The 16,405-nt window shown below is 34.7% G+C and overlaps 1 protein-coding gene across 2 annotated transcripts in view; it reads right to left on the bottom strand.

Moving 5' to 3' along the window:
- LOC126194803 (acetylcholine receptor subunit alpha-L1-like) overlaps positions 1-16,405 on the bottom strand; it is a 159,857-nt gene that overhangs the window by 20,773 nt on the left and 122,679 nt on the right. For both annotated transcript variants that reach the window (XM_049933114.1, XM_049933115.1), the window contains 3 exons: positions 10,016-10,184; positions 7,107-7,259; positions 2,448-2,617 (listed from right to left, as the gene is read on the bottom strand). In XM_049933114.1, the coding sequence (XP_049789071.1) occupies positions 2,448-2,617; positions 7,107-7,259; positions 10,016-10,184 (492 nt within the window). The remainder of the gene's footprint in view (positions 1-2,447; positions 2,618-7,106; positions 7,260-10,015; positions 10,185-16,405) is intronic.

A 16,405-nucleotide genomic window follows, 5' to 3' on the forward strand; every position in this document is an offset into this window, starting at 1 on the left:
ACATGTATTGTCACTGATTGTATGGACTGGCCTGATTTTTGTGATTTACAAAGAGAAGAGTTAAGAAGCTGGTCATAGTTCAGAAAATCAATTTCAATTTAATAAATGTTTGAACAAGTGAAACTAAAAACAATGGTGAAGTGTCTATTATTGTTTAACACCATAAAGTTTTCAGTTTTGAGGTGGTATTACTGAGAAGAAGAGGCTATAACTAGGTTAGTACCATTATAAATGGATGGAGAGTCATGTAAACTAAGGATAAAAAATAAAAATACTCACAACCCTTTGGTGTAAGTCCAAGAAGTCACTGGATCCTTGAATTCTCTGGATCAAGCCTTCTAGTTGGCTCAGAACCAGAGAGTCTTAATCAGTTCTGGAGCGATGCTATATTAATGACTAACTCTAAATACTATAAATGATCATCATTGTCATCATTCTACTGATTTACTACTGGTTTTCCAATTACTTGTATGTTAATCACATTTCTATAAACATAGCATATTGATCTATGGAAAATATTTAGCTATGTACCCCAAGACTGAAAGTATCTTGTTCTGTTTGTATTATCATTTACAATACTAAACTCTAAAAATATTATGAAAAGGATAGTTGCTACTCACCATATAGCAGAGATGCTGAGTCTCAGACAGGCACAACAAAAAGACTGTCACAAAATAAGTTTTCACCCAACAGGGCCTTTGTCAAACATAGACAACACACACACACACACACACACACACACACACACACACACACACACACACACTGACACTCCCACATGCATGACCACAGTCTTTTTGACAGGAATAATAGTTACACAAGAGGGAATTCAAAAGTAACTAGAATAAGTAGGATAGGAAAGTTCTGGCAGTTGTACAATGTGGACTGCTACTCTTAACAGTTAATAGACTGAGGGATGAAGTGTGATTTTATGATGGAGAGAATATACCTGATAGTATTCTTCTCAAATGAAAGTATTTTTCAAGTGTGATTTGTATATGTCATACGACTGTGAGAAAGTCTTCAAAACAATTTTATTATTTCTAATCTACTCATCTTTTTAAAAACATAATGTAGTCTATGTCTCCTTACATGTCTGCTTGTGTCTGTGTATATGCGGATGGATATGTGTGTGTGTGCGAGTGTATACCCGTCCTTTTTTTCCCCCTAAGGTAAGTCTTTCCGCTCCTGGGATTGGAATGACTCCTTACCCTCTCCCTTAAAACCCACCTCCTTTCATCTTTCCCTCTCCTTCCCTCTTTCCTGACGAAGCAACCGTTTGTTGCGAAAGCTAGAATTTTGTGTGTATGTTTGTGTTTGTTTGTGTGTCTATCGACCTGCCAGCGCTTTTGTTTGGTAAGTCTCATCATCTTTCTTTTTAGATATATTTTTTCCACGTGGAATGTTTCCCTCTGTTATATTCGTCTCCTTACATATGTGTTTATTAGGTGTGTATAACATGGAATATGGTGCTGTAAATGTTATCCCCCAATACATATGGTACACACAATTTATTTGCAACAGTTTAACAATTTTAGGTCAGTTAACAAAAGAAGAAAAGAAGATTAATATTTAACTTCACATCAAAAATGGGTTCATTAAAGATAGAGCACAAACTTCCATAAGAGAAGATTGAGGAAGGAAACTGAATGCAGCATCAGCATGCTTTAACCATCGAGTGATGTTGCTTAGTAACTAGATTAAATTCCTGCTGCATGAGCACTATCTCAAGGACATTTTCCATCAAGCTTAGAAATGCTGTGAGTCATACATTTTCTGGACAATGACTTTATGTGCCTAGCTTTACAATCCTATCAAATTATGTAAGGTAGATTTCATTACACTACTGCAGAAACTGTAGTGAAGCTGCCACATACTGAATGATAGGTAACTGTGTATCAGTTTCACTGAGATCTTGTGACTTCCCCTTTCACAATCCCTGTCAGACTATGCTTTCCTAGTTTTCCTTTAATCTCCATTGGCTGTTCTTTGTTTGTCAGGGGATTGTCAATGTATTAATGCAAGATGGTATTCATAAGCCATTAATTTAAGGTTGTTACTGTGTAGAGATGTAGCTTCGCTCCCTTTCTCAATAAGCTACGTAACTTCAAACTGTGTTCAAAATAAAATCTGTGGTGAGAAAATGTTCATATAAAGCTTCTGAGAGATTTCTCTCTGGCACTGATGTACGTATTTGGCAGGACTTTTGAACACTGTAAAAGGACCAGATAGAAGTTGTCATCTACATACCAAATGAATTGTTCATATAATAATTCCAACAAGTGCTTTCTCATTTTTATTTATCCCTGAGGCAAACATGATTTGTCACTATACCATATGCTCACTAATAAATTCAGAAACAACACGTGGCAACTCTGATAAGAATGATCAATAGTAATTTTTCATCATATTTACTCAAGTAGCATTCATAAATCTGTGACACTCACCAGCAAGACAATGTGATGTAGCCCTAACATTCTGCCTGGCCAACCAAGGAGCAGTGATTGCAACACCCATGGAACTGGAATGCTGTAGCAATTGCGTGATAGGTTTAGGACAACAACAGTCACCACCAGTGACAAAATCACAAGGTGCAGTGAGCTACTGTAAAAGAGCACTGAAAAACAAACAAAAATGTTTGTTAGAGGTAGTTGGAAATGATTGAGTCCAGAGTAAATCGAAACACTTGAAATGATTATCTCCCATTTCTCTATGAATTCATTTAGCATATCAAATGCAGTGAGAAGTTTTAATACAGGAAAAAACTAAGATTTTATTTCTCCTTGTATAAGGAGAAAGAAGTTTAATGAATAGAGAAAAGATAAAAACTTCTCATTCTGGCAATGAAGGAAAAAATTAACATATTTTTATATTATATTTCCCTTTCAAATAAATGTACTTCATCCTTTGGTTTTCCCCCTGCAGATCCTATCCATGTAGTGTGCTTCTGCAAGGTCTGCAGAAATCTCTTCTACACTGTGTGTGTGTGTGTGTGTGTGTGTGTGTGTGTGTGTGTGTGTGTCTGTGTGTGTGTGTGTCTGTGTGTAAAGGGGGAGCTGTTTTCTTTCTGGCATGAAGTAGTGGACCCACATCTCTCTCTTGCTAATAAATTAGTGCATAAAACCAGTTGGATTCTTCTTTAAAGTGGACCAAAGATCAGGGAGAAGTTTGTTTTTAAAATTGCTTTTGGTCAGCTTTCAACAAAGGTATCACCTTTCTTGCACAGAGCTTACATAATTCTTCATGTACAATGTTCCTACTAGTTCTTCTGACATTCCTATCTCATTAGCTATTTCATACAATTTTAATTACTATCATCAAATATCATTTGCAAATTTTACTCATGGCTTGTGTTTAACAGAATTACAATCACTTTTGAATTTAGTAATTCAGTTTTTAACTTTTGAAAGTGAAGGATCAGATTCACTATAAACCTTACAAACTACGGATGAATTTATTTATTTATTACCCCTGTCATAAATGGATATGCAAACTACATCATCAAATTCAGTTACTGTTATGTCACTATTATGTGACACTGTGAGCCATCAGGCCTGATGTTTGTGGCAGCTTACCACATGAGCCACAAACCAGAGCTGGTAAAAGGCTAACTCTGGCCTGCCATAAGCCACTTCACTGTTTACCTCTGTCAGTGCTCTGCCGTGAACCTTTATACCAAATTGTAAAATTGTTATGACTGTGTTTGTTTTGTGATTCTGACTTTACCTGTGTCTGCTCCTGCTGTACTCATGTTAAAGGACATCTTCTAAACACCATGCACTACACTGGAAATGTTTATTAGCCGAACCAGTATTTGGGCGTATAACCCATTGTCAGTGGCATATTATGTATCTCAATATCAGTGACATGGATGTCGGTTATAAATTCTGTGTGATATTCAGCTTGATGTGCATCCAGAAAGCAAACAACCATTTGGATACAAAGAATCCAATTACAACCATGTCTATGTGAAAATTATAGGATGTGAAATCATTCCTGTCTCACAGAACACGGGTTGTCATGTATGTTACTGCTGTCACATCTTAGGCAGTGACAATTCTTGATCGTGTCCGACATAACTGATGTGTCAGACATGATCAGGAAATGACACTGCACAAGATATGACAGCAGTAATAATATACATGACAACCTGTGCACTGTGAGATAGGATCAGTTTCATATCCTATCTTATTAAACATAGACATGATTGTAAATGGGTTCTAGACATCAATATGATAGCTTTCTGGATGCCCATCAAGCTGAACGTCATACATAGCATTGTTGATATAGAGATACATTACATACAACTTTAGACTGGTTATACGCCTGAAAACCCGTTTGGCTAATACACATTTCAAGTGCAGTTCATGATGTTTAGAAGGTATCTGTCAACAAACATCTAAAAGCTGTGGAGCACCAAGCATTCAAAGTTTTTGATGTATTCATGCTTAGTCTTGGACTGTGATAGGATTTTTTTTTCATGGCTTGACTGATGAACTACTCTGTTTCGCAGTTTGTTTCAGGTATTTGTGTTGAGTTTTATGTGAAAATAATTATTTAGTGTTGTCTACAACACTTTTGACATTAAACTGTCCAAAACAAAGAATTTTGATAATTCATGGTATTGCAGTTTATCCAATTGAACAAAATACACACAGCAGACCTTCTATAAAAGCTATACACAAAAAGGTGTTCTACAGATTAAGTTGACTCTTGACTCATGTATCAACATGACAAAAGAAGGGAGATTAGGATTTTACATTCTCAATGATGAGGTCATTAGAAACAGAACACAAACACGATGGATTGGAGGATGGAGAAGGGAGTTGTCAATGTCTTTTCAAATCTACCTGCCCAAAATTTATCTTAATTGATTTGAGAGAACCATGGGAAACCTAAAACTGAATGGATCTGAACTGCCATCCTCCCAAATATAAGATAACTGATTCTTGCTGACATCAGTGCTCTCTCTCTGTGTCAGATGCTCTCCTAGTAGGGTATGCACACACAATGAGAAGTAGAGTGGACAGCAGGAAAGTTTTCCAGTTTGCCAAGTGACTGTGCAGCTAGTGGTTCCAGATTTTACAGTCTTCACACATATTACAATATATTTTAATCTGTGACAATACATAATGATGTGCTAAGATATTATTGAGGCTACAGCCACATCACATTGTTCAAACTCTATGGGCTTTTGATTGAGTATTCCTCAAATTGGAACTATTGAGAGTTGTGTGGTTGAAGACACAGTCCTTCAACAGAACATAATGTTAGTGGTGCCTAGTTGTAACCACACAATACACTGTTTTCACACTGCATCTGCTGTATCCCTATGAACCTAGCAATGTCTGAGATCCGCACTGTACTCTATTGCAGGTTATCCTGTTTATTAGGGCGGTATCTGCTAATTAATAGCTGTACCCATTTGTGGTTCAATTCAATTCAATTCAATTCAATTTATTAGCATCCTTGTAGTACATCATCGAAATGATACAGGACTTGTCAATAAACATTACAATTTAAAATACATATACATGAAAATTTGTAATTGAATTTACTTGTCACTTAGACATTACAATTTTAATAGAACTTTTAGAACATTAACATAAAAATATACAAGTAGGATAACAACGTACAAAAAAAAAAAGTTAGTGATTCTCACATCAAAGATTATTTACATTCTTACATTAACACTGTTTCACACTTTCATAGAAACAGCAAGTATTTAAATGTGAGCAATTACACATATTTATTATGTCAGGGAAATATTAACTGCACTTTTATTGTCAACGATTCATAAACTCTTCAATACTGTAAAAACTATTGCTCAATAACATGTTTTTTAATTCTCTTTTAAATATGTACAGGTTTGGTATTATTTTTAGTTCTTTGGGGAGAGCACTGTAGAGGATTTTGGTTTGGTATAGTACACTTTTGTGATACATAGCTGTTTTATGAATTTCTCTGTGGAAATCATTCCTATTCCTTGTTTTGTAGTTGTGAAATTCTCTGTTTAATGTAGAAAATTCCTCGTGTTCTTTTAAGAAACATATGCTTTCGTATATGTATAAATATGGTAGTGTCATGATTTTTAATTCTTTGAAAGCTTGCCTACAAGAGTCTCTATATCCTATACCTTTTATTATTCTGACTGCCTTCTTTTTTAGTCTAAATGAGTGTTTTGTTAGACTGATGTTCCCCCAAAACTGTACGCCGTATCTTAATAAACTGTGCATGAATGAGAAATAAACACATAACACTGTTTTAATATTACATGAGCTTTTAAGCATTCTAAGTATATAACATGTTTGACATAATTTTTTGTTCGATGATATTACATGCTTTTCCCATCTTAAGTGTTCATCAAACCATACTCCCAAGAATTTAGTGTATGATGCTTGTTCAATAGTACATAATCAGATATATTACGTTCTGCTACCTTATAACAATGCTTATAATGATATAGTCCTTTCAACAAAGACTTTAAGTAATTATAACTGCAAAATCATATGTTATGATTAAAATTGAAATGAGCAGGGTATTTGTTTGTCAGTTCATGTCCTTGATGAAATCAGTTTCAAAACATGTATTACAATGGCATGAATAGTTTCCAAAACTGCCTTATTTAATATACTGAAAATTATATATTTCACAAAGGAAATATCTGTCGCCTTTAATAACATGTATTGTGAAATTAGATATGTAAAAAGAATTGTGATGTGTTAAAATATTTTGTGAGAAACAACAGCACTATCAGAGTATTTGATTAATTAGAACTGTGTACTGTTAAAGAACAGACAGCTTTGTTATAAAACTACTTCTTTTTAAACTACATAAATGACAGAATTATTTGAATGTTACTGCACTACTGCTACAAGAAATATCTGATTTACAAATTTATTTTATTACTATAGTATTTGAGCTTTAATTTCTTCGCATAATATCTTTCAGGCTTTCACAGAGCCCTGAGCTTCTATAGAAAATTATTTCCAGATATTTCTAACTTCATCAAGTTGCTTTTTTGACAAATTAATTGATTACTTTTCTTTAAACTAAATTTTCATCTGAAAGCAAAGAAAATAATCAAACTGAGGACACAATCATACCTACTAATGGTGTGTTTCCTGCCATTGCAGGTAACTTCTGAGAAAAATACAGCAGGAACAGGCATATAATTATTGCTGTACAACCATTGAGCAAAATCTTTTCTCCTGCATTTGGAGGTAACCAAAATCCTGCCAGTGTCATCAGAACAATTGCTGAAATATTTTTTAAAAAACATAAATTAACACTATAAAACAAAAATTATGCTATCGCTTCACATGCACATTCATTTTAAAGTACTTAGGAAGACAGGAACATTAGAGTTTAACATTACACTGATGATGAGGTCATTAGCCATGGAATACACATTCAACTGTGCCCTTTTAAAGGGACCAACCAATTCCTTAAGTGATGTAGGGAAATTATGGAAAATATTTGGAGGGATCAGAATGTTTTTCTTCTATTCAGTTTATTTTATGACCATCAGTTTTATTCAGACCCCTGTCTTCATCCTTGATTCAAGTCTTCATATCCATTAAAACACTGGTACCTGACATCAATAATGCTCTTTGTGTATTTGAAAGATAGTTTTTCTTTATATAAAGTCCATCAATGTTTTGAACTTCAGTTAAATCATTTAACTACATAAAACATACATGATACAGAAGTTCTCACCCTGAACCTTCTTTAATGACTGGCAATTTTTATTACAAGAACACAGAAAATTATGTAAGAAAAATAGTTTATGACATTACTAAAAAAGACAAGTAACACACATTACAGTCATTTTCAGAGGCTCCTTCCATGTTCCTGAACAATGGCCAGTGGACATGTCACACCACTTACTGTTCATTGTACTTAGGCTTCAGTCATGCATAGTACATGGCTGTGCCATACCGCTGAGGAGACCGAAAATTACCAGTAGATCAGTATACCAACTTTGAAAGTCAGTTACTAATAGGATTTGATATGAAAGCTGGTATCATTCATTTATGAATCTGATGCCACAAATTTGTACCCTTTCAAGTTACATATGGAAGGCTGATGGGGATTTTAAGTGTTGTCTTCCTGAATAGGAGTCCAATGTCTTACCACTGTGTCACCTTGCAGGATCAAAAGATCTGAACCTTCACATTAATGAGAAGTATCATTCACTGTGTTAAATGATTACTGAACTGTAAGTGACTGAGAAGAGATCAGTGCAAACAGCTACTCCAACTGGCATTTAATCCTTTCATGTTGCACACTGTAAAGTTTATGTACCATACAGTACCAAACAATTTTGAATGGACATCGGACAAATCATTTACTCAGCAGTGTGCACCATTTTGAAATTTCTGTCAGGTTAAAACAATATCCCTGAACCTGAAACCCTGTCTTTCGCTTCAATGCTTTTGCCTGGCATAGTTCCTCATAGCACTTCTGCAAACATTTCTTGATTGCAGTTACCAATAGCTGTTAAGTATTTTATGAAATACATACATCATGTAAGTAACTAAAACTACTATTTGTACTTCCATCAAAGTTGTAATGACAAATATCCTTTATTTGTTAAGTACATGAAGTCCATTATCAAATCATGACCTTCATCATAAGTATTGAAATATAATACAACTAGTACATCTGTAAACAGCGAGTCTTAGCAGTCATGAGTGCCATGTACAAAATCATCTACAATATATTATCAGTGCGCCTTACCCCACAGCACCAGGACATCATGAAAATATTGGTTCTAAATGGACAAAGTTCAAGAGCATTGTACAATACAGCTTACACAGATATTTTCCAAGCAAAGTTGCAAGGATTGGAAAACACCTGATATTATTCAACAAGCATTTTATAAAGCTGCTCTGAAGGCAAAGAGACCTTCACTGCAGATCTGGATGTAGCCAAAGTCTCATAGACAAACAAAACTGAAAGAAAGCCACAATTAGTGTAAGAAGAGGGATGAGTCAAATGCTCATTGAATTTAGAAGTGCAATTCCACCTACTAATCTAAGAGATAATCCAAAGATGTTTTGTTCTTATGTTAAAACAATAAACATATCAATCATCAAACTGGAAGAGGCAGGGAGGGAGGGGGGGAGGGAGAGCAACTTGAAAAACTTAATTCCTTTTCCCAAATTTGTTTCATTGAGGAAGATCGAACCACCATATTGAAGTAAGTGACTGTGGAATAGAGTCAAATAATACTGCTCAACAGAGGAATACAAGTGGAGTATCTATGTGATTCTACACAGCATATGCAAGAATTTGCTTCCCTTGTAGCAGCAACCTAAGATAAGTTGCTGGAGGAATGAAGCATTTGTAGTGACTGGAAAAATCTGCATTCATATTTTAAAGGAGGACTGTCAAACATGCACATAACTTTAGACTCATATTGCTGACATTAGTTATTTAGGAATTTTGGAACATGCTTAATGCTTCTGGAGACTGAATATCTCTGTAAGAATTAACATGGATGAAAATGTGTCATGGTTTCTATGTTGGAATGCTGGCACTGCTTGTACAGTGGAACTACTAGTAATCCAGCACTTTGAATTCACTGTTAACTGCTACTGAAGGAACAAATAAATTCCAGCCATGAGTTAAATCCTACCTCCAAATTAAAAAAAAAAATGTAAAAATGGAAAGACAGTGGGGCTAAGGAGAAACAATGGGAGAGAACCAATAAATCAATAACTGTTTCCTGCAGCAACTTATTATTCTTCCCAGATCAACAAAGCACTCTCTTTCCTCATATTTCCCATCATTCCATTTCTCTGGGTCAATGAGTTTATGGTACATGTACCAAAAGATTAAAATTCTTAGGCTCATTAAAAAAAAAGGTTCCTTATATGTTTGCTAGTTGATAGTATTTGGCTGTAAAGCAGACCAAACTCTTTTGTTTAAAATATTGGTAATGTTCATATCTGATGACTAATTTGAATCATATTTAATGTTAAGTTAATCAATGCTCCATGATGCATACCTGCAGCTGGTGTGATCACAATGGCAGAGTAAGCAGGAGATTGTCGACGGAGAGTGATGTTGTATGTGATGTCAATGTATGGTTCTGTACAACATGAGTAATACTGTTCAGCTCGATTTCCTTTTACATCCACTATCTGCCATTCAGAATTTGTATTCCACAGGTCCATCTGCAACTCAGGTAATGACAAACAACATTGCCACATTGAAAGAATGAAGTAGTAGTTAAAAATGTTTCCAAATGTATGTACATTTAATAGCTGAAACATCTAACTCAGTTAAAATTAGTTGTCACCTGACTTACTGCACACAGTAAACATCTCTTTGAAATTATATTCTCATCCCTGTTCCTTTTGGTGTTTGGTACAAAATAATGGAGAAAAATATTGGGATGACAGGTGCAGGAAAAGCCAAAGCTGTGAATGTATGATTCAAATGGCCTCAACAAGATTCATACTTCACAATGCCTATCTGGACTTCTCGATGTATTACATAAAATGTAAGACTACTGCACATGAAAATTCCAGAATTGGAAATTATGTGGGTTCCATCTTTGCAATTTTACCAGGCTCTAAAAGCTTGCCAGTTAAAATAGTCTTTTAAGTGTGTGTTCTGCTGCTGCTTGGTGAGTAGATTTTTTAACTATACTAATTAATTATATTCATGTGTTTGCCTGCTAAATTTAATCAAGTAAATTAGAGGAAAAACTGCTACTTTGTAAAAAGCTGCTGTATCTCATTTACACTAAATAGCTCCTGTTTACCTCTTATATGTAGCTTAATATTTACTTGACTACAATAGCATTTTTCACAAAAAATTTATATAACTGCTTCTGTAAATACTGAGTTCTGTTTGCAGCACATAATTATGTATCATGCAGCTTGCAGCATTACAATGTCATGTAGCCAAAAGGACTTCCCAATCCTTGAATATGTATATTACTATAATTTGTGGAAAGACAGTCTATGAAGTAATGTTTTTAATTATCTTTTAAATTTGTTGGTATTCCAGATTTGTTGTTTGATATTGGATTGGAGCTTGTTGAACATTTTTGTACCAGAGTTGCCAGCAACAAAAACCATTAAGGAATAAATGTATTGGAAAGTGAGTGTAAGCACTCAAAAGTCCTTACAAACATATCTGAAAGATGTAAAGTACTTTTCACAATATTCTTACTGCCAGCTTCTATGGAACAAACATTTAATTTACTTTGGTTGCAATGCCTCACAAGATAATTCCTGAAGACAAAAAGGAGTGAAAATATGCACAATAAGCCAACATCCTTGCCTTTAGATGAACACGATGAGAGTTGATTGTAAGAGGAAAATATTCTGAACTGTTCTTATGTAGTTGATGTTGGACTGTCGATTGGAAACTACAATTGTTTATTAGATAAAAGATAAAATAAAACAGTCAGCCATGTCAGTCATATTTATTTTCTCCCAGTACATTTTTGAAAGGCTAATACTCTCACCTTCAGGTGGATTATTGGTTTAGATAACTGTTTTGTTTGGTGGATGTAGCCAGTTGTCTCTTTTGTAATTCATTAAACTACAAATAACAGTGAAATGAAGTTCAAAACAGACAACTGGCTATATCCTGCAACCAAAACTGTAAAGTAAACCACTGATCCACCTGAGGTTAGTGTGTATGCCCTTGAAATACACTGTGGGACAAAATAAATGTGACTGATGTAGATAGTTAAACAATGGAAACTCCAGGCTGGAATATAAATTCAGACATAGATAGTTGTTTTAATTTGTCTTTTATGCTGAAATGAGCTTCTTGGTTATTTTATCCATGTGTTGATTCCATTTTAACTCTTTATCCAAATGAACCACAAGGAATTTTATATAGGATTTTTCTTTTAGTGTAAGGTCGTTAATGTCTGCTTCTGAAGAAAACAGCATCTCCGCTACATGGTGAGTAGTAATCTATCCTTTTCATAATACTGTCATTATTCCATCCTGGATTTAGAATTGTTTGATATAGTCTGAAGACAACAGGTCATTTTTGCTTGTTTTAAATCACGTGATATGTCTTGTAGGCTTGTTTAATCTCAGCTATGCCTGCTAACATTGAGTTTGAACTTTTGATGAGTTTGCTTTTATCATCAGTAAACACTACAGTTTTTAAACTGACCTTTAAAGTCACTGGAAGATTATTAATGTAAGTAAGAAAAAGAATGGGCCCAGTACCAACATTCTGACACCATACTTGTTATGTTCCGTTAGCCTGAGATTAGTTTCATGCTTCTGTAGCAGTCTGTCAGTGAGACCCTCTGCTTTCTGTTACAGAAATAGGACACCATCCATGCAAGAAGGTCACCAAACAAGATATTTTTTCCTTATTTAGCACTATCAAAGCTTCATTTGTGTGGTCTTATAATGCTTTCTCCATGAAGAATCCTTTATGAAGGCCAAACGGAGAGCAAGTTAACAAGTTCTGCTCAGTTAAATAACTCAGTATTTTACCATAGACCATTTTCTCAAACACTTTTCAAAAGAGCGGTAGGAGTGAAATAGTATGTAATTAGAGGTGGTTTGCTTATCTACAAATTAGAAAAGTGTGCTACTCAGCACATTTAAGTCTTTCAGGAAATATGCTCAAAGTCATCAACTGGTTTCAAAGAAATCTTAAGTGTCATATTATCTAGATGGTACAAGGTTGTGATATTCTGCTAGAAACACCATTGCAGCCACCCACAAGGATTACAACATTTTAGTGACATGGTGAATTCTGTAAGAGTCCTTGAAGGCTGTATTTTGAAAACTAATGTTTGTTTGTAATGCAGAGTGTGTCTGCGCAAGTAACTCTAATGCATCTGTATTTGGTTGTTTATTAGTGGATGCAGTGTTCTCTGCCAGTGTGAGGAACTTACCACTGAATGTGGTACTCAGTGATTTGAAAGTGTCACTATTTCTGCCAGAAGTATTTTCTGGAGGCTCATTTTCATTTGGCTCTTTTTTTTTGGTTTAATAATGTTCCACATTTTTTGTGTTATTCTTGGAGAGTTTCATTTTCTGAGTATAGTGTATGAGTCCCACTTTTTTAAATAACAAACTAGAGGAGTATACAATATTAGTTGTAGCAGAGTTTCAAGTTTTGATTGCACCTTGTCCTCTGAATTAGGTGAGCCCTCTCTCCCTAGCACAAGGTACTTTAATCTCAGGAACAGTCCATCCCTTAACCTTTCTTCTGTTCGATTACGAAAGAGCTAAATTTTCCATCTACATTGTCTGTTTTGTAAATTTCTCCCCAGCATTCCTTCCATTAAATGACTTGAGCAACTCATTTTTCTGATTCTGCAATACAGTACTTGTTTTCTATGATATAAAACTAACTGATCAGCGTATTTCATTGTTAACATTTGACAATCATACACATATTCACCATTAACTACTGGTTTTACAGCTACATTACTGCAGATTGCTGAGTCTAAAAACAAGTTGCAATGTTTGTTGCACTTTATCCTTCAGTCCTTGTAGGGAATTTTACTATTGATAATAACCTAAATCTGGACCTCAATCAATACTACCTGAAAGAAAATCAATATTAAAGTCTCCACAAACAACGATTCTCCAATTAAGTCTGCATAACCCTATTAAAACTGGCAAAGGTCCCAAGTTCGAGTCTCGGTCCGGCACATAGTTTTAATCTGCCAGGAAGTTTCCTATTAAAACTGTTTATAGCTACTTTATGAAACTTCCAATACTTCCTGTTGGTAACATGGGAACATTCAGTATTGCAAGTTTGTGTATTTCCTGATCTACTGTTGCGGTAAAACATTCAAATACCTTAATCATTTCCATTTTTTGCACGATATTTTGACAACCAACCAGTCCTCTTCCTCAGGTGCTGTGAGTTGCACTGTCATATGTACTTACAGCTTTGACTCCAACTTGACTGTGAACTATTGCCGGTCCCACGCCACTATTCAGCTGACAGTGAGTTTGACTTTCAACACCCACTATGCCCTTTTGTTTTTCAGAGCTCATACTGAGATTCCTCAAAAATGCATTCTCTTAGCATTTTACAGCTCTGGTTGATGTGGTGGCCAGTGAGATCATAATAAATTAATTGCTGAACCCCAAGCCCTGTTTAAATTGAATCCCCCATCCCTGTTTATTAGATTTTATGACATCCTTATTTAGATAGATTCCTTTATTATGCTGTTCCAGAAACTTAATGTTTGATGTTTGAACACAATAATTGCCTCCTTGTATTTCATTTCAGCATTATATTTGCAACAGTATTCAATGACAGCTTATTTGCATGGTTGTTTCAGTTGGGTGCATTGCTAATGTTCTTCCCATCTCTCCTCAACTATTTTCATAGTGTGTCCCATGTAAAACATGCCACTTTCAGATGGAATTTGGTACACACTGAACTTTCGATTATCTAGATCATCCTTAACATTGCAAAGAAGACTTTTCATCTTTTGAATGACACTGCCTACAGACAGATAGATGTTGATCCTATGAATAATATTGAGAGGAAGATAATTACTCCTCTCAATGAGGCTCTTATAACTTGATAACTCAAGCAGTTGCGCTTTCACAACTCTATGACATTCTTAAGGTAAACAAGGAAGGCATTCTTCTTAGACTCATAGTTGAGTGATTGACTATTTTTTTATTGGCACGGTTTTAGCATTCCGCACAAATTGTACAACTGATATTGGACAGATTAAAAAAAGTTGCAATAATACATAGCAAATAGTAGGCAAATTAATATTAGTTTCTTACAGTTTAATTTTTAAGTAACTTTTTTTGGTATATATTCAGAAATTCTTTTACAGAATAGAAACAGTGCTTTATTAGAAATGTCTTTAGTTCAATTTTAAATATGGGATACATAGCAATTTTTATTTCCTGTAGCATCTTATTGTATAGTATTACACCAGTATTAATTATGTTCCTCTGGAAGGCTGTGATTCTGTGTTATTTTTATGTATATTTAATTTTCCTCTGGTACAATAGTTGTGCACAGTTTTGTTCTGTAGTAGTTTTCCTGTATTCAACAAGTAGTCTCTAGTGAACAAGCTAGTTTCATAAATGAATAAGCTTGGAACATTCAGAACACAAGCTCAGTAAAAAGAGATACAAGTCTCCATCCTTTTAAGGGCACAGATTATCCTTAGAGCTCTTTTTTGCATTCTAAAATCCTTTACACTGTGATTGTCCCCAGAAAATGACCCCATACCAAAACAGTGAGTGGAACTGGGCATAGTATGGGTGCAGTACTGTTGGTTTGCTTGTTGTAGACTTTAATATTCTTAGACCATAGAACATGGATGAGAGTTTCCTAAACAATTTATTTATATGTGTGTGCCACTTGAAGTCTTGCTGAACTAACAGACCCAAAATGTTGTGACATTACATTTTCTAGGTGATGTACTTGAATAGATGTTTGATTAGAGGGAGGAAATAAATGAAAGTTGACACACATAATTTTCTTCAGATTTTCAATGAGTTTGTTTTTGTTGAACCACTCAGAAAGTCTTTTCATAGGACTTTCTACAGTTGAATGCAATGTCTCTCTGCTGGATTCAGCAAGCAATAAGCTGGTGTCATCGGCAAATAGCATAAAGGTTTGGGGACTCATATATTCAACAAAGTCATCCACATGAACCAAGACAAGTAGTGGACCTAATATTGAGCTCTGTGGTATGCCATATTTTATTGGAAATTGCTAGAAAGAAAGCTGTTGTTTCTCATTTTATTCTTAGTGTTGAATTCATGCTGAAGTGATACCTTCTGCCTGTGGGTTTTTAAGTAAAAACCAACCAGCTATATGCTACACCTCTTACCCTTTGTCTTTCTAATTTTTCGAGCAGATTTTTATGGTCCAAGCTGTTGAAGGATTTTGATACATCTAGAAAAATACCTGCATTGAATTTATGTTGACCAAGCGATTTTAAAGCATTATCTAAGAATTCAAAAATCACTGTCTGTGTGGATTTAGACTTTCTAAAACCATGACGTGTACAGCAAGAAGAGAATGTTTATTTATAAAATTTAAAAGCCTGTCATAAAGAGTTTTTATAGAATTTTTGAGAAGGAACCCAACTGTGACTCAGGTCAGTAGTTCTATTTTTCATCAGAAGAACCATTTTTAGCAGCAGTGAAACTTTTGCTATTTTGAGAATATCTGGAAAGACATCAATTTCTAGGAGAGCTTGAAAATTTTCACCAATGGTGAACACATGCTTTTAAAATGAAACAGGTACTTCATCAAGGCCACTTGACATTTTATTGCTTAATGATTCAATTTTACTTATAATTTCATTAGGATTTGTTTCAAAAACATACATAGAGGCTTCCAAGATCACCAATTTGCTGAAGGAACTTGGGATTGGTTCTTTACAGTTTACTTGATTGTGGTCTTC

This window comes from Schistocerca nitens, chromosome 7, assembly GCF_023898315.1.
Source record: "Schistocerca nitens isolate TAMUIC-IGC-003100 chromosome 7, iqSchNite1.1, whole genome shotgun sequence".
Classification (NCBI taxonomy): Eukaryota; Metazoa; Arthropoda; class Insecta; order Orthoptera; family Acrididae; genus Schistocerca; species Schistocerca nitens.